Source organism: Nerophis ophidion, linkage group LG22, assembly GCF_033978795.1.
Source record: "Nerophis ophidion isolate RoL-2023_Sa linkage group LG22, RoL_Noph_v1.0, whole genome shotgun sequence".
Classification (NCBI taxonomy): Eukaryota; Metazoa; Chordata; class Actinopteri; order Syngnathiformes; family Syngnathidae; genus Nerophis; species Nerophis ophidion.
In genome coordinates this window covers 6852465-6876396 of record NC_084632.1, presented here as the reverse complement: position 1 = coordinate 6876396, position 23932 = coordinate 6852465, and the positions used below count along the sequence as shown (strand labels likewise).

At 37.1% G+C, this 23932-nt stretch overlaps 1 protein-coding gene across 12 annotated transcripts in view; it reads left to right on the top strand.

Moving 5' to 3' along the window:
- The window catches only part of si:zfos-588f8.1, a 254175-nt gene that overhangs the window by 186154 nt on the left and 44089 nt on the right, over positions 1 to 23932 (top strand). For all 12 annotated transcript variants that reach the window (XM_061883142.1, XM_061883143.1, XM_061883139.1 and 9 more), the window contains 7 exons: positions 2931 to 3053; positions 3137 to 3217; positions 5288 to 5398; positions 6278 to 6403; positions 11571 to 11720; positions 11808 to 11968; positions 19132 to 20031. In XM_061883142.1, the coding sequence (XP_061739126.1) occupies positions 2931 to 3053; positions 3137 to 3217; positions 5288 to 5398; positions 6278 to 6403; positions 11571 to 11720; positions 11808 to 11968; positions 19132 to 20031 (1652 nt within the window). The remainder of the gene's footprint in view (positions 1 to 2930; positions 3054 to 3136; positions 3218 to 5287; positions 5399 to 6277; positions 6404 to 11570; positions 11721 to 11807; positions 11969 to 19131; positions 20032 to 23932) is intronic.

The window sequence follows — 23932 nt, the reverse complement described above, 5'->3', positions numbered from 1 at the left end:
CAGTAAAAATTTGAGTCTGATGTAAGGATACCATCATGAGAAGCACATTTAATAAATAAAAAGGTTATTATGGTCTTACCTTTACTTATAAATGAAGTCCATGCCAGCTCCTTCTGATCAAAAGCATCGATGACTTGTTTATAGAAGTCTTCCTTATCTTTCTTCAGTTTCAAAAGTCTCTCTGTCTCGATGGAGATCATCCTTTATTACCTCCTGCTTCGATTGAAAGTCCAGTTTAGAAAACTGCTATCAGACCGCTGCTATCAGTTAGCTCGGCTCCTCATGTGTAGTGCGGACGACGACAGAATTATCCCCGGACAACTCCCCCTCCCGTTCTGCTCCGTGGGTGATCTCTTTATCCCACCGCTGCCACCATGAAGTGTTATTGTGTAAATAATACACTGGGTATTTAGGACTGGAACATGCTTTATTTCAGCCCGGTTGTTTACATAGCCAGCATAGGAGTGTTACATCCTGAAAGGTCTGTCGTGCACCCCCCCGCGTCATATCCGTCCCAGCACTTATCACGTCACTTCTTCTGCAGCCGAGTAGTCGCAAGAAGGATCACTAGCGCCCTCTACCACCAGGAGGCGGGAGTCATTTAATGACTTATATTTGACACACGCAGCTACGGTATATTAATAAAACATAGCTGCTTACCGTTCTTTTTAGCATATTCAATAGCTTGGAACTTAAATCCTACTGAATAGCTCTTAATCTTCTTCCCTTTATACAATTTCAAATTACTTGTATTGAAATCAGCCTCCTCCATTTTGAAAATGATGACAGGGGAAGTGTCACTCATGACGTCACGGGTTTGACACCGGTAATACTAAGCATGCGCTAATTATTTTGGGAAGCGAGTTTGACTCGGCAGTAATTCTAGGCAGGCGCATACTATATACCCGGCGGCAATTCAAGGAAATACGATATTTAACATGATCTCAGGATGTTAAAAAAACATTTACACACATTTAATACATCAGAGCCCTAAATAGAAATATATTTTTTGGGAACCCCCACCATTACAAAAAATGTTAAGACTTTTTTCTTTATTTACGTGAAACAATTTTTATACTTTATCAAATAAAGCTGAATTTAATTGGATTGATGTTTTTTACCAACGCACATTTATGGAAAAGGGTTATGAAAATAATAACAGATTTTACAAATGTGGAACATTTTTAAATATTTTTAATGAAACTTTGGATGGATGGATAAACTTAGAAAATCATTTTTGATGTAATTTAATAATGTGGCCTGTCACATCATTTATTGCAGTCCGTCACAATATTTAAAGTGGCCCGTCACGTCATATAATGTGGTCCACCATGTCATTTTACCTGACTCGTGACAATATTTATGTGGTTTGCCACATCATTTAATGTAGTCTGCCATTATATTTAATTTGGCCTGCCACATCATTTTAGCTGACCCTTGACAATATTTAATGTGGTTTCCCATATCATTTGATGTGGTCCGTCACATAATTTAAAGTGGCCCGCCACGACATTTTAGGTGGTCCACCACGTCATATAATGTCGTTCACCACGTCATTTAATCTGGCCCGCCATGTCATTTTATCTGACCCATCACAATATTTAAAGTGGTCCGCCATGTCATTTGATGTGGTCCCTCACGTCATTTAAAGTGACCCGCCACGTCATATAATGTGGTCTGCATTTTACCTGACCCATGAGAATATTTAAATGGTTTGCCACATCATTTAATGTGGTTCGTCGCGTCATTTAAGCTGGCCCGCCACATCATATACTGTGGTCTGCATTTTACCTGACCCATGACAATGTTTAAGTGGTTTGCCACATCATTAATGTGGTCTGCCATATCATTTAAGGTGGTCCGTCACATTCAATAATGTGCTTCGCCATGTCATTTGATGTGATCCACCACGTCATTTTACCTGACCCATGACAATATTTAAGTGGTTTGCCACATCATTTAACGTGGTTCGTCACGTCATTTAATGTGGCCCGCCACATCATATATTGTGGTCTGCATTTTACCTGACCCATGACAATATCTAAGTGGTTTGCCACATTTTTTAAGGTGGTCTGCCATATCATTTGATGTGGTCCGCCACATCATTTAAGGTGGTCCATCACATTCAATAATGTGCTTCGCCACATCATTTAAGTGGCCCGCCATGTCATTTGATGTGATCCACCACATCATTTTACCAGACCCATGATAATGTTTAATGTGGTTTGCCATATCATTTGATGTGGTACGTCACATCATTTAAGGTGGTCTGCATTTTACCTGACCCATGACAATATTTAAGTGGTCTGCCATATCATTTGATGTGATTCATCACGTCATTTAAAGTGGTCAGCCACTTCATTTAAGGTGGTCCGCCACATCATACAATGTGGTTTGCCACATCATTTAATGTGGCCTGCCATATCATTTGATGTGATCCACCACATCATTTTAACTGACCCATGACAATATTTAAGTGGTTTGCCACATCATTTAAAGTGGTCTGTCATATCATTTGATGTGATTCATCACGTCATTTAAAGTGGTCAGCCACATCATTTAATGTGGCCCGCCATGTCATTTGATGTGATCCACCACGTCATTTTACCTGACCCATGACAATATTTAATGTGGTTTGCCATATCATTTAACGTGGTCTGTCACATCATTTGATGTAGTCTGTCACGTCATTTTAAGGTGGCCCGCCACGTCACTTGATGTAGAGTGGGTCTGGGTTAGCCATGTAAAGAATAGACGAGCGACCTGATTAGTCCAAAAGAGAAGTAGATGATGCAGTGTTATGCTACCTGGTGGTTCTTTGAGCACACCTGGATAGTCCCACTCCTTAATGCGTCAGTCACGCAAAGCAACATTCCGCCACATTATCATTTAATTTGTTGTGATAGTCGTCCTCTTCTCCGCCCGTGCAGAATCTGCTGGATTCGGGCTCTCTGAAGTTCATCGTGAGTCTGACGCTGCACGACCGCACCACCAAGTCTCTGCTCCACCTGCACAAGAAGAAGAAACCTCCCAGCATCAGCGCCCAGTTCCAGGTGACCACTCAGGACACAACTCCAGCTCTCAAGTCTCCAGAAACAATCCCGAACGAGTTTTTTTTTTTTTTTGTCTCCCTCAGACGTCTCTCACCAAACTCCTGGAGACTCTGAACAGAGCAGAACCTTTCTTCATCCGCTGTATCCGCTCCAACGCTGACAAGGTGAGCACAGACTCATTAAGCTGCCATTTATCATCAATCCAAGTCACTTCTTCTCAAGTAGTGGGGGCATGCTTTATCAGTATCATGCTTCATCAGTATCATCCATTATCAGTTATAGTGCTTTATCAGTATCATGCATGGAACCTGGCTTTCAAAGCGATCTGTTTTTGTTTTCTAGGTTAAAGTGTAATAATCCGTTTGTTTGTTTCTATTTCATTTGATTTATCAGTATCAACAGGTTGAAGTCAATCCAAAAATGATTATGCTTTCAAAACGCAAGTTTATTTAAAGAGCGATTCAAAGTACTACTTAAATTACAAGAAGGCAACAATTTGAATGGAATAATAGTGAAGACAATCATGATTCTGATTAAAATCATTAGGGGAAAAAAATCATAATTCAAGTGGAAATCATTTTAAAAACAATCTTAATTCAAATTAAAATCAGTATTAAAAACAATCTTAATTTAAATAAAATTATACAATAACAAATCATAACATAAAAACAATCATATTTCTAAATAAAATCATCATAAAACAATCATATTTGAGATCAACATCATCGTAAAAACCATTAGTCATGAAATCATCATAAAACTATATTTTAAAATAAAACAAACAATGATCATTCAAATCAAAATCATATAAAATCATATTTCAACTTAAAATCATGAAATAAAATCATAAAAACAATCATAATTCAAAATATAATCATAACATCATCACAAAACAATCATATCTGAGATTAAAATCATCAAAAAAACAGTCGTAAAATCATTATCCAACAATATTTTATAATAAAATAGACAATGATAATTCAAATTTGAGTTTAAAATCATAAAACTGTTTTTAAATAAAATCATTAACAATCATAATAAAAAATAAAATCATATTTCAAATTAAAATCATAAAACAATCATATTTTCAAATCAAAATCATGAAATGAAATAAAAAAGAATCGTGATTCAAATTAAAATCATAAAATAAAATCATCAAAAAACAATAATATTTGAGATTAAAATTATCATAAAAACCATTAAAGTCGTAAAATCATCAAACTGTTTTAAAATGAAGAAAACAATAATTCAAATTAACATCATTAAACAAAATCATAGTATAAAATCATATTTCAAATTAAAATCATAAAAAAATCGTATTTTCAAATTAAAATCATGAAATAAAATCATAAAAAACTATCAAAAGTCAAATTAAAATCATAAAATAAAATCATAAAACAAATATATTTGAGATTAAAATCATCATAAAAATCATTAGTCATAAAATCATCATAAAACAATCATAATTCTAAGTAAAATCATAATATAAAATCATATTTCAAATTAAAATCATTAATCAATCGTATTTTCAAATCAAAATGATGAAATACAATTATAAAAACAATCATAATTAAAATCATAAAATAAAATCATCATTAAACACTTATATTTGAGATTAACAGCATAAAATAATTATAAAAACAATAATTCAAATGAAAATATTTATAAAAACAATCATAATTCAAATTAAAATCTATAGAAAAACAATCAATTCATATAAAATTATAAGATAACAAATGATAACATAAAAACGATCATATTTCAAATTAAAATCATCAAATCAAATCATCATATTTGAGATTAAAATCATCATTAAAACCATTAACGTCGTATAATCATCATAAAACTATATTTTAGAATAAAATAAACAATGATAATTCAAAATAAAATCATATTTCAAATTAAAATCACAAAAAACTCTCACAATTCAAATTTAAATTTGAAAGTTTTGATTAAAAAAATGTCCGTTGTCAAATACACAATTAAAAAATAAATGGGTTTGTTTTTTTCAGCACTTTATATCTTTATTACAGACTAAAACATATTTATTTATTGTCTTGTATTTTAATGTATATTTCTTTGTTTTTTTTCATGTAAATAATGTTCTGCAGAGGTGTATTTATAACAGAAAATAATCTCCAAGCGCTGCACGTAGTTCACTTAAAAGAGACCATCTTCCATTTTCACCTGGACTGCCTGAAGACCATGGATCATGTGTTCCTGCTTGTGTGCAGAAAGAGATGTTCCTGGACCAGACCTTGGTGCTGCAGCAGCTGCGCTACACGGGGATGCTTGAAACCGTTCGAATCCGGAGGTCCGGCTACGGAGCCAAATACACATTCCAGGTACTGTGGATTCTTCCTTAGAGGCGGGAAATAACCTCTCAGAGTCAGCAACTCAACTTTGTTAACCGCGGTTCAACTGAACTACAGTGTTGGAACCTGACTTCCTGTTTAGTGCAAACGAAGCTTCATAATGAAAGAGGATGCAGAACATAAACTCTGTTCTACCGCATCAGATGGCAAAATCCTCCAATTTGATTTTGTTTCAGTGCAGAGGTTGCCACAACAATTAAAATTGAATTTATTAAACAAGACAAGAAGTGAGGAATAAAACAGAGACGAGATTAAATTTAGCTCATAAGGAGAGCGCGTGGACCTGCGCCCTCGTACAACGTCGCCCCACGCTGTGAGGAAAGAGTTCCACTTGAGGGGTCTCATTATACAGCAGCTGCACTGGGTCGTAAACAGTTCAAAAAAAGAGGTGCTTGGAGCGGTGTCAGGTTTGCCCCCTCCCTGCTTGTAGATCTCGGGTCCTGATAAGGTCCTTCCCGTGACTGTCCAAAATCTGATAAACCAACACTTCTACGGCGCATTCCATCGCATACGGTGGACTTTTACAAGCTGTTGAACGCCTTTTGCTTGATAAGATCAAAGACAGCTTTGTGTAAGCTCCAGTGGAGAGTAACCCGGGCAACCTGAACTCGTGGAAAACAAGTTGTCTGATAACTTACATACAATTATTCTGACAATGCAGGGGCCACTTTGGTTCATATACTAAAACCATACGCGATCACAAATACAAAAACACTAATAGAAGAAAACCATGTGAGCAAAAAAAAGCAATATTTTATTTTCAATCATTGGTGCAAGTGATGTTAAGTTTTGATTATTTTTTCTGTCATTTCACCAACATTTCAGTGGCTTGTCTTGTCCCGTGTGCAGGAATTCTTGGAGCATTTCAGGGTCTTGCTGCCAAAGAACTCCACCGCCTCCAAGGAGGACATCGCAGCCTTGCTGGACAAGAAGTTGGCCTTTGACCCCACGACGTACCAGATAGGCAAAACTAAGGTCAGCCTCTCGGTCCGCAGCTCACTTTTTAAAGACACTTTTTGAAAATAGCGCCACAAAATACTATTAAAAAGTGGAATTAAAGAGCAAACGTGTAATGGAATGAGAAAATGTTACAATATTGACACTAATAACAACAACAAAATAATCATAATAGCAATCATGATTCAAATTTAAATCATAAAATAAAATCATCATAAAACAATCATGTTTGAGATTAAAATCATAAAATAAAATCATTGTAAAACAATCATATTTGAGATTAAAAATCATACAATAAAATCATCATAAAAACCATTAAGGTCATAAAATCATTATAAAACTATCATATTTTAAATTCAAATCATTGAAAAAAATCATCATAAAACTGTCATGATTCAAATTAAAATAATAATCATAAAACAACCATATTTCATATTAAAATCATACAATTAAATCTTTATAAAAACAATCAGGATCACATACACTTAATTTTTTATACACTTAATTTTGTCATAAACTGAATTTTTATACACCTAATTTTCATGTACCTAAATTTTATTCATTTAATTTTTTATACACTGAATTTTTAAAAACGGAATATTTTATACATTTCATTTTTTCATACAGTGAACTTTTACACACCAAATTTATATACGCAAAATTTTGTTATAAACTATATTTTTATGCACTTAATTTTGTTATAAACTGAATTTTACTACACTTTTTTTTGTATACACTGAATTTTCATGTACTTAAATGTTTATACATTTAAATTTTGATACACGTAATTTTTTCGTACAGTGAACATTTACAAACCAAATTTTTATACACAAAATTTTGTTATGAACGGAATTTTTTACACTGAATTTTCATGTACCTAAATTTTTAAACATTTAATTTTCATGCACTGAATTTTTAAACACTGAATTTTTTATACACTTAATTTTTTCATTCAGCAAACATTTACACAACGAATTGTGTTATATACTGAATTTTGTTATAAACTGAATTTTTATACACTAAATTTTTGTATACACTGAATTTTCCGTAAACTGAAGTATACACTGAATTTTTATGCACTTTATTTTTATACGCTGAATTTTGTTATAAACTCAATTTTTATGCACTTAATTTTTGTATACACTGAATTTTCATGTACCTGAATTTTTATACATTTAATTTTTGTATACACTGAATTTTTTCATACAGAAACCTTTTACACACCAAATTTTTATACACTGAATTTTGTTATAGACTCAATTTCTATGCACTTAATTTTTGTATACACTGAATTTTCATGTACCTAAATTTTTATACATTTAATTTTCATACACTGAATTTTTATACACTTAATTTTTTCATACAGCGAACTTTTACACACCAAATTTTTATACGCTGAATTTTGTTATAAACTTAATTTTTAAAAACTGAATTTTGTTATAAACTCAACTTTTATGCACTTAATTTTTGTGTACATTGAATTTTTTCATACAGCGAACTTTTACACACCAAGTTTTTATACACTGAATTTTGTTATGAACTGAATTTTTAAACACTGAATTTTTTTATACACTGAATTTTGTTATAAACATCATTTTTATGCTCTTAATTTTTGTATACACTGAATTTTCATGTACGGTACCTGAATTTTTATACATTAAATTTTCATACACTAAATTTTTATACACTTAATTTTTGTACACACTGAATTTTTTCATACAGCGAACTTTTGCACACCAAATTTTTATACACTGAATTTTGTTATAAACTCAATTTTTATGCACTTAATTTTTGTATACACTGAATTTTCATATACCTAAATTTAATTTTCATACACTGAACTTTTACACACCAAATTTTTATACACTGAATTTTGTTATAAACTGAATTTTTAAACACTGATTTTTTTTATACACTGAATTTTGTTATAAACTTAATTTTTATGCTCTTAATTTTTGTATACACCTCATTTTTATACACTGAATTTTCATGTACCTGAATTTTTATATATTTAATTTTCATACACTGAATTTGTAAACACTGAATTTTTTTACACTTAATTTTTGTATACACTGAATTTTTTCATACAGCGAACTTTTACACACCAAATTTTTATACACTGAATTTTGTTAAACTGAATTTTTATACATGAGGTGGCGACTTGTCCAGGGTGTACCCCGCCTTCCGCCCGATTGTAGCTGAGATAGGCGCCAGCGCCCCCCGTGACCCCAAAAGGGAATAAGCGGTAGAAAATGGATGGATGGATGAATTTTTATACACTGAGTTTTTATGCACTATATTTTATACACAGAATTTTGTTATAAACTCAATTTTTATACATTTAATTTTCATACACTGAATTTTTATACACTTCATTTTTTCATCCAGCGATCTTTTACACACCAAATTTTTATACACTGAATTTTGTTATAAACTCAATTTTTATACACTGAATTTTCATGTACCTGAATTTTTATACATTTAATTTTTATACACTGAATTTTGTTATAGACTCAATTTTTATGCACTTAATTTTTGTATACACTGAATTTTCATGTATCTAAATTTTTACACATTTAATTTTCATACACTGAATTTTTATACACTTAATTTTTTCATACAGCGAACTTTTACACACCAAATTTTTATACACTGAATTTTGTTATAAACTTAATTTTTAAAAACTGAATTTTGTTATAAACTCAACTTTTATGCACTTAATTTTTGTATACACTGAATTTTTTCATACAGCGAACTTTTACACAACAAATTTTTATACACTGAATTTTCTTAACTGAATTTTTATACACTGAGTTTTTATGCACTTTATTTTTATACACTGAATTTTTTTATAAACTCAATTTTTAAGCTCTTAATTTTTGTATACACTGAATTTACATGTACCTAAATTTTTACATATTTAATTTTCATACACTGAATTTTTATACACTTAATTTTTTCATACAGCGAACTTTTACACACCAAATTTTTGTACACTGAATTTTGTTATAAACTCAACTTTTATGCACTTAATTTTTGTATACACTGAATTTTTATATACAAAATTTTCATGTACTTAAATTTTTATGCATTTAATTTTCAAGCACTGAATTTTTAAACAGAAATTTTCTACACACTGAATTTTTTCATACAGCGAACTTTTACACACCAAATTTTTATACACTGAATTTTGTTAAACTGAATTTTTATACACTGAGTTTTTATGCACTTTATTTTATACACAGAATTTTGTTATAAACTCAATTTTTATACATTTAATTTTCATACACTGAATTTTTATACACTTCATTTTTTCATCCAGCGAACTTTTACACACCAAATTTTTATACACTGAATTTTGTTATAAACTCAATTTTTATACACTGAATTTTCATGTACCTGAATTTTTATACATTTAATTTTTATACACTGAATTTTGTTATAGACTCAATTTTTATGCACTTAATTTTTGTATACACTGAATTTTCATGTACCTAAATTTTTACACATTTAATTTTCATACACTGAATTTTTATACACTTAATTTTTTCATACAGCGAACTTTTATACGCTGAATTTTGTTATAAACTTAATTTTTAAAAACTGAATTTGTTATAAACTCAACTTTTATGCACTTAATTTTTGTATACACTGAATTTTTTCATACAGCGAACTTTTACACAACAAATTTTTATACACTGAATTTTCTTAACTGAATTTTTATACACTGAGTTTTTATGCAGTTTTTTTTTATACACTGAATTTTTCTATAAACTCAATTTTTAAGCTCTTAATTTTTGTATACACTGAATTTACATGTACCTAAATTTTTACATATTTAATTTTCATACACTGAATTTTTATACACTTAATTTTTTCATACAGCGAACTTTTACACACCAAATTTTTGTACACTGAATTTTGTTATAAACTCAACTTTTATGCACTTAATTTTTGTATACACTGAATTTTTATATACAAAATTTTCATGTACTTAAATTTTTATGCATTTAATTTTCAAGCACTGAATTTTTAAACAGAAATTTTCTACACACTGAATTTTTTCATACAGCGAACTTTTACACACCAAATTTTTATACACTGAATTTTGTTAAACTGAATTTTTATACACTGAGTTTTTATGCACTTTATTTTATACACAGAATTTTGTTATAAACTCAATTTTTATACATTTAATTTTCATACACTGAATTTTTATACACTTCATTTTTTCATCCAGCGAACTTTTACACACCAAATTTTTATACACTGAATTTTGTTATAAACTCAATTTTTATACACTGAATTTTCATGTACCTGAATTTTTATACATTTAATTTTTATACACTGAATTTTGTTATAGACTCAATTTTTATGCACTTAATTTTTGTATACACTGAATTTTCATGTACCTAAATTTTTACACATTTAATTTTCATACACTGAATTTTTATACACTTAATTTTTTCATACAGCGAACTTTTATACGCTGAATTTTGTTATAAACTTAATTTTTAAAAACTGAATTTGTTATAAACTCAACTTTTATGCACTTAATTTTTGTATACACTGAATTTTTTCATACAGCGAACTTTTACACAACAAATTTTTATACACTGAATTTTCTTAACTGAATTTTTATACACTGAGTTTTTATGCACTTTTTTTTTATACACTGAATTTTTCTATAAACTCAATTTTTAAGCTCTTAATTTTTGTATACACTGAATTTACATGTACCTAAATTTTTACATATTTAATTTTCATACACTGAATTTTTATACACTTAATTTTTTCATACAGCGAACTTTTACACACCAAATTTTTGTACACTGAATTTTGTTATAAACTCAACTTTTATGCACTTAATTTTTGTATACACTGAATTTTTATATACAAAATTTTCATGTACTTAAATTTTTATGCATTTAATTTTCAAGCACTGAATTTTTAAACAGAAATTTTCTACACACTTAATTTTTTCAATTTTTTTATAAGCTCAATTTTTATACACAGAACTTTCATACACTGAATTTTTAAACATGCATTTTGTCAAACAATCTTTTTCCCGACACATTTTTTTGCATAATTTGATGTTAAAAAGTCAAAAATGTGAATAATTGTGTTACATGAGGACTGTTAGTCGTAGTGAAGAGAGGCCGATGAAGGTTTGTCACCTGCTCAGGTGTTCCTGAAGGAGCTGGAGCGCCAGCAGCTGCAAGACACGCTGCACAAGGACGTCATGGCCAAGATCCTCTTCCTGCAGCGATGGTTCAAGGCCCGCCTCCACAGGACCGACTTCCTGGACAAGAAGCGAGCGGCCGTGCTCATCCAGGTAGAATCCACCTCCGTCCAGACCTGACCTGGGTTCTCAAATCTCACTCTTGTTGTTTTTGTGTCCCCGTCCCCCCCTCCTCCACAGCGCTGTTGGCGGCGATACTGCCAGGAGGAGAGGAGGCGACGTGCGGCCACGCTCATCCAGGCCGTGTGGAGGGGCCACCGCCAGAGATGGCTGCTGGGCCGCCAGAGACGAGGGGCCACTAAGATCCAGGCGCTGGTCAGAGGACACTCCGCACGGAGGAGGTATCACACGATGCTCGCTAAACTGGTCTCACATCGTGTCCACTTGGATCGCAACTGTCCAATATTAGTGCTCCGATATATGCGGTCTTGCAGCGTGGTTACTTGTGTGTGATATCATGTGCGATACAAGAGGTCCCTCAGCGTATTTATTTGTGTGTGGTATCATGTGCGATACAAGAGGTCCTGCAGCGTGTTTACTTGTGTGTAATATCATGTGCGATACAAGAGGTCTTGCAGCGTGTTTGTGTGTGGTATCACAGTGTGTTTACTTGTTTGTGAAATCATGTGCGATACAAGAGGTCCTGCAGTGTGTTTACTTGTGTGTGGTATCATGTGCGATACAAGCGGTCCTGCAGCGTGTTCACTTGTGTGTGATATCATGTGCGATACAAGCAGTCCCGCAGCGTGTTTACTTGTGTGTGGTATCATGTTCGATACAAGCAGTCCCGCAGCGTGTTCACTTGTGTGTGATATCATGTGCGGTACACGAGGTCGTTTACTTCTGTGTGATATCATGTGCAATACAAGCGGTCCTGCAGCGTATTTACTTGTGTGTGATATCATGTGCGATACAAGCAGTCCCGCAGCGTGTTTACTTGTGCGTGGTATCATGTTCGATACAAGCAGTCCCGCAGCGTGTTCACTTATGTGTGATATCATGTGCGGTACACAAGGTCGTTTACTTCTGTGTGATATCATGTGCGATGCAAGCGGTCCTGCAGCGTATTTACTTGTGTGTAATATCATGTGCGATACAAGAGGTCTTGCAGCCTGTTTGTGTGTGGTATCACAGTGTGTTTACTTGTTTGTGAAATCATGTGCGATACAAGAGGTCCTGCAGTGTGTTTACTTGTGTGTGGTATCATGTGCGATACAAGAGGTCCCTCAGCGTATTTATTTGTGTGTGGTATCATGTGCGATACAAGAGGTCCTGCAGCGTGTTTACTTGTGTGTAATATCATGTGCGATACAAGAGGTCTTGCAGCGTGTTTGTGTGTGGTATCACAGTGTGTTTACTTGTGTGTGATATCATGTGCGATACAAGAGGTCTTGCAGCGTGTTTACTTGTATGTGATATCATGTGCTATACAAGAGGTCCCTCAGCGTGTTTACTTGTGTGTGATATCATGTGCGATACAAGAGGTCTTGCAGCGTGTTTACTTGTATGTGATATCATGTTCGATACAAGCAGTCCCGCAGCGTGTTTACTTGTGCGTGGTATCATGTGCGGTACACGTGGTCGTTTACTTCTGTGTGATATCATGTGCAATACAAGCGGTCCTGCAGCGTATTTACTTGTGTGTGATATCATGTGCGATACAAGCAGTCCCGCAGCGTGTTTACTTGTGCGTGGTATCATGTTCGATACAAGCAGTCCCGCAGCGTGTTCACTTATGTGTGATATCATGTGCGGTACACAAGGTCGTTTACTTCTGTGTGATATCATGTGCGATGCAAGCGGTCCTGCAGCGAATTTACTTGTGTGTGATATCATGTGCGATACAAGAGGTCCCTCAGCGTATTTATTTGTGTGTGGTATCATGTGCGATACAAGAGGTCCTGCAGCGTGTTTACTTGTGTGTAATATCATGTGCGATACAAGAGGTCTTGCAGCCTGTTTGTGTGTGGTATCACAGTGTGTTTACTTGTTTGTGAAATCATGTGCGATACAAGAGGTCCTGCAGTGTGTTTACTTGTGTGTGGTATCATGTGCGATACAAGAGGTCCCTCAGCGTATTTATTTGTGTGTGGTATCATGTGCGATACAAGAGGTCCTGCAGCGTGTTTACTTGTGTGTAATATCATGTGCGATACAAGAGGTCTTGCAGCGTGTTTGTGTGTGGTATCACAGTGTGTTTACTTGTTTGTGAAATCATGTGCGATACAAGAGGTCCTGCAGTGTGTTTACTTGTGTGTGGTATCATGTGCGATACAAGCAGTCCCGCAGCGTGTTCACTTGTGTGTGATATCATGTGCGGTACACGAGGTCGTTTACTTCTGTGTGATATCATGTGCAATACAAGCGGTCCTGCAGCGTATTTACTTGTGTGTGATATCATGTGCGATACAAGCAGTCCCGCAGCGTGTTTACTTGTGCGTGGTATCATGTTCGATACAAGCAGTCCCGCAGCGTGTTCACTTATGTGTGATATCATGTGCGGTACACAAGGTCGTTTACTTCTGTGTGATATCATGTGCGATGCAAGCGGTCCTGCAGCGTATTTACTTGTGTGTGATATCATGTGCGATACAAGCAGTCCTGCAGCATGTTTACTTGTGTGATGTCATGTGCGATACAAGAGGTGCTGCAGCAGGTTTACTTGTGTGTGATATCATGTGCGATACAAGAGGTCCCGCAGCGTGTTTACTTGTGTGTGATATTATGTGCGATACAAGCGGTCCCCCAGCGTGTTTACTTGTGTGTGATATCATGTGCGATACAAGAGGTCCCGCAGCGTGTTTACTTGTGTGTGGTATCATGTGCGATACAAGCAGTCCCGCAGCGTGTTTACTTGTGTGTGGTATCATGTGCGATACAAGAGGTCCCGCAGCGTGTTTATTTGTGTGTGATATCATGTACGATATGAGAGGTCTTGCAGTGTGTTTGTGTGTGGTATCATGTGCGATACAAGAGGTCCCGCAGCGTGTTTACTTGTGTGTGATATCAGGTGCGATACAAGAGGTCCCCAGCGTGTTTACTTGTGTGTGATATCAGGTGCGATACAAGAGGTCCCTCAGCGTGTTTACTTGTGTGTGATATCAGGTGCGATACAAGAGGTCCCTCAGCGTGTTTACTTGTGTGTGATATCAGGTGCGATACAAGAGGTCCCTCAGCGTGTTTACTTGTGTGTGATATCATGTGCGATACGAGAGGTCTTGCAGTGTGTTTATTTGTGTGTGATATCATGTGCGATACAAGAGGTCCTGCAGTGTGTTTACTTGTGTGTGGTATCATGTGCGATACAAGCGGTCCCGCAGCGTGTTTACTTGTGTGTGATATCAGGTGCGATACAAGAGGTCCCTCAGCGTGTTTACTTGTGTGTGATATCATGTGCGATACGAGAGGTCTTGCAGTGTGTTTATTTGTGTGTGGTATCATGTGCGATACAAGAGGTCCTGCAGTGTGTTTACTTGTGTGTGGTATCATGTGCGATACAAGCGGTCCCGCAGCGTGTTTACTTGTGTGTGATATCATGTGCCATACGAGAGGTCTTGCAGTGTGTTTACTTGTGTGAGGTATCATGTGCGATACACGAGGTATTTTATTTCTGTGTGATATCATGTGCGATACAAGGGGTCCTGCAGCGTGTTTACTTGTGTGTGATATCATGTGCAATACAAGAGGTTCTGCAGCAGGTTTACTTGTGTGTGATATCATGTGCAATACAAGAGGTTCTGCAGCAGGTTTACTTGTGTGTGATATCATATGCGATACAAGAGGTCCCGCAGCATGTTTACTTGTGTGTAATATGATGTGCGATACAAGAGGTCCTGCAGCGTGTTTACTTGTTTGTGATACCATGTGATGTACACAAGGTCTTTTATTTCTGTATGATATCATGTGCGATTCAAGCGGTTCTGCAGCGTATTTACTTGTGTGTGGTATCATGTGCGATACAAGAGGTCTTGTAGAGTGTTTATTTGTGTGTGATACCATGTGCGGTACACGAGGTCTTTTATTTCTGTATGATATCATGTGCGATACAAGCGGTCCTGCAGCGTATTTACTTGTGTGTGATATCATGTGCGATACAAGGGGTCCTGCAGCGTGTTTACTTGTGTGTGATATCATGTGCAATACAAGAGGTTCTGCAGCAGGTTTACTTGTGTGTGATATCATGTGCAATACAAGAGGTTCTGCAGCAGGTTTACTTGTGTGTGATATCATATGCGATACAAGAGGTCCCGCAGCATGTTTACTTGTGTGTGGTATCATGTGCGATACAAGAGCACCAGCAGCGTGTTTACTTGTGTGTGATGTTTTGTGCGATACAAGAGGTTCTGCAGCGTGTTTACTTGTGTGTGATATCATGTGCGATACAAGAGGTACTGCAGCAGGTTTACTTGTGTGTGATATCATGTGCGATACAAGAGGTCCCGCAGCGTGTTTACTTGTGTGTGATATCATGTGCGATACAAGAGGTCCCGCAGCGTGTTTACTTGTGTGTGATATCATGTGCTATACAAGAGGTCCCTCAGCGTGTTTACTTGTGTGTGATATCATGTGCGATACAAGAGGTCTTGCAGCGTGTTTACTTGTATGTGATATCATGTGCGATACAAGAGGTCCCGCCGCGTGTTTGCTTGTGTGTGATATCATGTGCGATACAAGGGGTCTGGCAGCGTATTGACTTGTGTGCTATTGACCTTTAAAAGAGGTATTAAAATAAAAATGCTTGCTTAAATCAAAGTGTGTACGGGCTTTGGTACTTGACAAAATTTATCTGTTAGCATGCTAACATTAGCATGCTAACTCTTTGAGCCAGATATTGCCCCTTAAAAGAGGTATTAAAATAAAAATGCTTGCTTGAATCGAAGTGTGTACGGGCTTTGGTACTTGACAAAATTTTTCTGGTAGCATGCTAACATTAGCATGCTAACTCTTTTAGCCAGCTATTGCCCGTTAAAATAAAAAGGCTTGCTTAAATCAAAGTGTGTACAGGCTTTGGTACTTGACAAAATCTGTTAGCATGCTAACATTAGCATGCTAACTCTTTGAGCCAGCTATTGCCCCTTAAAAGAGGTATTAAAGTAAAAATGCTTGCTTAAATCAAAGTGTGTACGAGCTTTGGTACTTGACAAAATGTATCTGGTAGCATGCTAACATTAGCATGCTAACTTTTTTAGCCAGCTATTGCCCCTTAAAATAAAAAGGCTTGTAAAGTGTGTACGGGCTTTGGTATTTGACTAAATCGATCTGTTAGCATGCTAACATTAGCATGCTAACAGTTTTGAGTCAGCTATTGCCCCTTAAAATAAAAAGGCTTGCTTAACTCAAAGTGTGTACGGGATTTGGTACTTGACAAAATGTATCTGGTAGCATGCTAACAATAGCATGCTAACTTTTTGAGCCAGCTATTGCCCCTTAAAAGAGGTATTAAAATAAAAATGCTTGCTTAAATCAAAGTGTGTACGGGCTTTGGTACTTGACAAAATTTATCTGGTAGCATTTTAACATTAGCATGCTAACTTTTTGAGCCAGCTATTGCCCCTTAAAATAAAAAGGCTTGCTTAAATCAAAGTGTGTACGGGCTTTGGTACCTGACAAATCTGTTAGCATGCTAACATTAGCTTGCTAACTTTCTGAGCCAGATATTGCCCCTTAAAAGAGGTGTTAAAACAAAAATGGTGGCTTAAATCAAAGTGTGTACGGGCTTTGGTACTTGACAAAATCTGTTAGTGTGCTAACATTAGCATGCTAACTTTTTTAGCCAGCTATTGCCCCTTAAAATAAAAAGGCTTGCTTAAATCAAAGTGTGTACGGGCTTTGGTACTTGACAAAATCTGTTAGCATGCTAACATTTGCTTCCTAACTTTCTGAGCCAGCTATTGCCCTTTAAAAGAGGTATTACAATAAAAATGCTGGCTTAAATCAAAGTATGTACGGGCTTTGGTACTTGACAAAAATCTGTTAGCATGCTAACATTTGCTTCCTAACTTTCTGAGCCAGCTATTGCCCTTTAAAAGAGGTATTACAATAAAAATGCTGGCTTAAATCAAAGTGTGTACGGGCTTTGGTACTTGACTAAATCTATTTGTTAGTGTGCTAACATTAGCATGCTAACTTTTTGAGCCAGCTATTTCCCCTTAAAATAAAAAGGCTTGCTTAAATCAAAGTGGGTACGGGCTTTGGTACTTGACAAAATTTTTCTGGTAGCATGCTAACATTAGCATGCTAACTTTTTTAGCCAGCTATTGCCCCTTAAAATAAAAAGGCTTGCTTAAATCAAAGTGTGTACGGGCTTTGGTACTTGACAAAATGTATCTGGTAGCATGCTAACATTAGCATGCTAACTTTTTGAGCCAGCTATTGCCCCTTAAAAGAGGTATTAAAATAAAAATGCTTACTTAAATCAAAGTGTGTACGGGCTCTGGTACTTGAAAAATCTATCTGTTAGCATGCTAATAACTTTTTGAGCCAGGTATTGCCCCTTAAAACAGGTATTACAATAAAAATGCTGGCTTGAATCAAAGTGTGTACGGGCTTTGGTACTTGACAAAATCTGTCTGTTAGTGTGCTAACATTAGCATGCTAACTTTTTGGGCCAGCTATTGCCATTTAAAATAAAAAGGCTTGCTTAAATCAAAGTGTGTACGGGCTTTGGTACTTGACAAAATGTATCTGGTAGCATGCTAACATTAGCATGCTAACTTTTTGAGCCAGCTATTGCCCCTTAAAAGAGGTATTAAAACAAAAATGCTTGCTTAAATCAAAGTGTGTACGGGCTTTGGTACTTGACTAAATATGTTAGCATGCTAACATTAGCATGCTAACTTTTTTAGCCAGCTATTGCCCCTTAAAATAAAAAGGCTTGCTTAAATCAAAGTGTGTACGGGCTTTGGTACTTCACAAAATCTATCTGTTAGCATGCTAACTTTTTGAGCCAGCTATTGCCCCTTAAAAGAGGTATTAAAATAAAAATGCTGGCTTGAATCAAAGTGTGTACGGGCTTTGGTACTTGACAAAATCTGTTAGTGTGCTAACATTAGCATGCTAACTTTTTTAGCCAGCTTTTGCCCTTTAAAAAAGGTATTAAAATAAAAATGCTTGCTTAAAGCAAAGTATGTACGGGCTTTTGTACTTGACAAAATCTGTTAGTGTGCTAACATTAGCATGCTAACTTTTTTAGCCAGCTATTGCCCCTTAAAATAAAAAGGCTTGCTTAAATCAAAGTGTGTACGGGCTTTGGTACTTGACAAAATGTATCCGTTAGCATGCTTACTTTAGCATGCTAACTTTTTGAGCCAGATATTGCCCCTTAAAAGAGGTATTAAAGTAAAAATGCTGGCTTGAATCAAAGTGTGTACGAGCTTTGGTACTTGACAAAATGTTTCTGGTAGCATGCTAACATTAGCATGCTAACTCTTTTAGCCAGCTTTTGCCCTTTAAAAGAGGTATTACAATAAAAATGCTTGAAGTCTTACTTTTTTTTATATTCCAGATGCCACTCTATGCGTGAGGAGAAACGTAAAAAGGAGGAGGAGGAGGAATCGAAGAGGAAGGCAGAAGAAGATGAAAGGCGGCGGCGGGTTGAAGAGGAGGAACGGAGGCGGCAGGAAGACGAGGAAAGGAGGCGGAGAATGGAGGAAGAAGAGGAAAGAAGGCGAGCAGAGGAGGAGGAGGACAGGAGGAGGAGAGAGGAGGAGGAAGCAGCCAGGAAAGCGCTGGAAGCTCAGGCTGCGGAGAAGAAAGCAAAGGAGCCTCAAACGAGAGAGGATCCAGACATAGAACTGATCACGGAGGAGATGCTGGACCACGACCTGCCAGGACCAGAACCAGGAGAGGAGGACGGGGAGGCCACGTCCAGCTCCCACACAGAGGAGGAGCAGGAGGAGGAACTACTCAGGTCTGGCGTGGAGACCAACGGTACTCTGGCTGAGGCTGGACCTCGGCTCAGCAAGGAGGACTCTTCCCAGGCGGACCACAAACCAACCAGGGCCCAGGGATCCAGAAGCCAGGAGAAGCGCGAGCAGAGGCGGCGGCGAGGTCTGGAGCACAACCAGAGAGAGACGGAACGAGCCGCGTCTTCCTCCGCGCCCGCCGGCGACCAGGTCTTCATTCCGCCCGAGCGAGCGGACAGCAAGGAGCTGGACCAGTACACCTTCCTGGCCTGTAAGGTGAAGGACGACAAGGGAGGGAGGAAGCAGGCCAAACTTCCCCCGCCGCCGTCCGCCGCCGCCGCCGCCGCCGTACGTCCCACCACGTTGTCGCTAAGGACCGCCGACGGGAGCGGCGCCGCCAGCCTGCAGCGCCGCCACACTCCGGCCAAGGAGAAGGCGGACACGAGGAAGAAAGACAGCGGGGAACATTCTCCTCCAGCTGACGGCCGGGAGCAGACAAGGTCCACACAGCCTCTCCCACACACACACACATGTTAGAAGTAAACGCAGCATTGGCTGCTCTGACGCGAGAAATTGGGCCGCCATCTTGAAGTGGTGATGAGGAGCCTAAATTGACAGTCGACAGGTAGAAAACAAAAAGAAGTTAAAAGTTAAAGTAGCAATGATTGTCACACGCTGGATCGGTTTGCAGCCGAGTGTGAAGCGACCGGAATGAGAATCAGCACCTCCAAGTCCGAGTCCGTGGTTCTCGCCCGGATGCCATCTCCGGGTTGGGGAGGAGACCCTGCCCCAAGTGGAGGAGTTCAAGTACCTAGGAGTCTTGTTCACGAGTGAGGGAAGAGTGGATCGTGAGATCGACAGGCGGATCGGTGCGGCGTCTTCAGTAATGCGGACGTTGCACCGATCCGTTGTGGTGAAGAAGGAGCTGAGCCGGAAGGCAAAGCTCTCAATTTACCGGTCGATCTACGTTCCCATCCTCACCTATGGCCATGAGCTTTGGGTCATGACCGAAAGGATAAGATCACGGGTACAAGCGGCTGAAATGAGTTTGGGTCTCTCCCTTAGAGATAGGGTGAGAAGCTCTGCCATCCGGGAGGAACTCAAAGTAAAGCCGCTGCTCCTTCACATCGAGAGGAGCCAGATGAGGTGGTTCGGGCATCTGGTCAGGATGCCACCCGAACGCCTCCCTAGGGAGGTGTTTAGGGCACGTCCAACCGGTAGGAGGCCACGGGGAAGACCCAGGACACGTTGGGAAGACTATGTCTCCCGGCTGGCCTGGGAACGCCTCGGGATCCCCCGGGAAGAGCTAGACAAAATGGCTGGGGAGAGGGAAGTGAAGTGAAGTGAAGTGAATTATATTTATATAGCGCTTTTCTCTAGTGACTCAAAGCGCTTTACATAGTGGAACCCAATATCTAAGTTACATTTAAACCAGTGTGGGTGGCACTGGGAGCAGGTGGGTAAAGTGTCTTGCCCAAGGACACAACGGCAGTGACTAGGATGGCGGAAGCGGGAATCGAACTGGCAACCCTCAAGTTGCTGTCACGGCCGCTCTACCAACCGAGCTATGCCGCCCCACTTTTAGGATCACTAGCGCCCTCTACCACCAGGAGGCGGGAGTCATTCAATGACTCATATTTGACACACGCAGCTACGGTATGTTAATAAAACATAGCTGCTTACTGTTCTTTTTTAGCATATTCAATAGCTTGGACCTTAAATCCTACTGAATAGCTCTTAATCTTCTTTCCTTTATGCGATTTCAAATTATTGAAATCAGCCTCCTCCATTTTGAAAATGACGACAGGTGAAGTGTCACTCGTGACGTGACGAGTTTGACCCGGTGGAAATTCTAGACATGCGTTAATTATAAATAAAATTTTGCGAAACAAGTTTGACCCGGCAGTAATTCTAGGCAGGCGCATACTATATACCCGGCGGCAATTCAAGGAAATACGGTATATATCGTGACAAAGTCTGGGTTTCCCTGCTTAGGCTGTTGCCCCCGCGACCCGACCTCGGATAAGCGGAAGATGATGGATGGATGGATGGATGATTGTCACACACACGCTAGTGGTGGCTAAATAATATTAGTTGATATTTTACGGTAATGTGTTGATAATTTCACACATAAGTCGCTCTTGAGTATAAGTCGCCCCCCCGGCCAAATTAAGAAAAAAACTGCGACTTATATAGTCCGGAAAATATGGTATATATACTAGGGGTGTAACGGTACGTGTATTTGTATTGAACCGTTTCGGTGCGGGGGAGTACCGAACGATTTCCACACGAACATATGAAGTAGCCGCCTATGCTAAAGTCTTAACAAGCTGCTCCGCTCCGTTCTGCCTCTGTGTGTGTACACAGCACCCTGCATTGTCCCGCCCACACAACCATCTGATTGGTTACATACAAAGCCAATCAGCAGTGCGTATTCAGAGCGATGTAGTCAGCGCTTTAGCATCGAGCAGATATGAGTTTAGCAGGGGAGAAACGGACTCTCCCCAAATTATACGAAACACTTCCTAGTCAACTCATTTCTAAACATCACTATGAGCCCGTTGACCTTCTAGAAACAAACTGCAACTCAGCTCGCTCGCAGTTCTGGCTTTAGGTGAAGGCTAGTTAGCTTTTAGCGTAACGTTAGCTCATTTTGCGGCGTGTGTGTGTGTGTGTTACGGACAGTGTTGATTGAGGTGTGTTGAAGCAGCAAAAAAAGACATTATATTAAATGAGTTTCTGTCTGTGATAGTCTATATAATAATGTAAGTGCATCATAAAGCCTACATGAACTCCATGGTGTTCAGGGATGAATAGTCTCTCCTATTGCTATTGTACTATTTTTCAGCTATAGTTATATTAATCATTAGTAATGTAGCAGCCTAGTTTGGAATGGCAGCGTCCCTGCTATCACATGTTCATAAAAATACAACATTTACATAATAAAAGTCAACTACAGGCTTCCCAAATGCTGTAATAAATTAAGCACAATGAGTTGATTTGAAACTGTTTAATGTTGCACTTTTTGGATGTAGAAGAAAAGTTGTATCATTTTATTTAATCAAACCAACAATTTGAGGCAGTTTAATGTGGATTAACGTGGGCAGAATTATTATAGTGTTCCCAATGTTAAAAGGATCAAGCCATTGTTAACAAATTTGGTAAATAAATAACCCAAAAATTTATATTTTGTTGTTTTCTTACTGTACCGATAATGAACCGAACCGTGACCTCTAAACGGAGGTACGTACCGAACCGAAATAGTGTAGGCAAACTACACTATATGTATATATATATATATATATATATATATATATATATATATATATATATATATATATATATATATATATATATATATATATTAGGGGTGTAACGGTACACAAAAATTTCGGTTCGGTACGTACCTCCGTTTAGAGGTCACGGTTCATTATCAGTAAGAAAACAACAAAATATACATTCTTTAGTTATTTATTAATATATATATATATATATACATATATATATATATATATATATATATATACATATATATATATATATATATATATATATGCTGAGATATATTATTTATACAAATATAAGATATAAATGTAAATAAATTAACCTTCAGTGGGCGTCTTGCATATAGTTCTCTGCAAACCTATCAAATCTTCTATTTTGTCTTCATTAATTTGTCGGAATGCACCAGAATGCTTCATTTGTAAGTGGAAATCACAAAGAAATCTTCTGGGGGAGGATGACCCACAGGGGTTTCCTTTACAAACTTTAAGCCCCACCTAAAACAAAATTGACCAGCCGCCCCTGATTATGATGCATTCTCATTTTAGGCAAAGTGCACTGCAAAAAGTCAGTGTTCAAAAACAAGAAAAAAAATTCCAAAAATGAGGGGTATTTTATTTGAAGTAAGCAAAATGATCTGCCGATAGAACAAGAACATTTGGCTTGTCAATACTTTCCAAAGCAAGTAAAATTAGCTAACTAGCTACTATATGATTATGTGTTTTCTATTGTTTCATTGAAAACAAAATAGCAAAGTCCATTTGGCTGTCATCTCTTTTAATTATGAGACATTATTGTGTCAAAGTCATGATTTTTGTTTTCATGCTTGACATAAGAAATGATTACTTAAAAAAAGTAGTTTTATACTTGTGTTGATGACACAGCTTTGCAACACTTGATATTCTACTTTAAGGCATGTTTGACTCAATATAGATCATCAAATCTCAGCAACAAGCTGTGATATCTTACTGAGATCATTTAGGACCGAAACCCTTAAAACAAGTAAAACACTAACATAAAATCTGCTTAGTGAGAAGAATGATCTTATCCGACAAAAAATAAGCAAATGTCACCCTTATTTGAGATATTTCATCTAACTTAGATTTCAGTTTTTGCAGT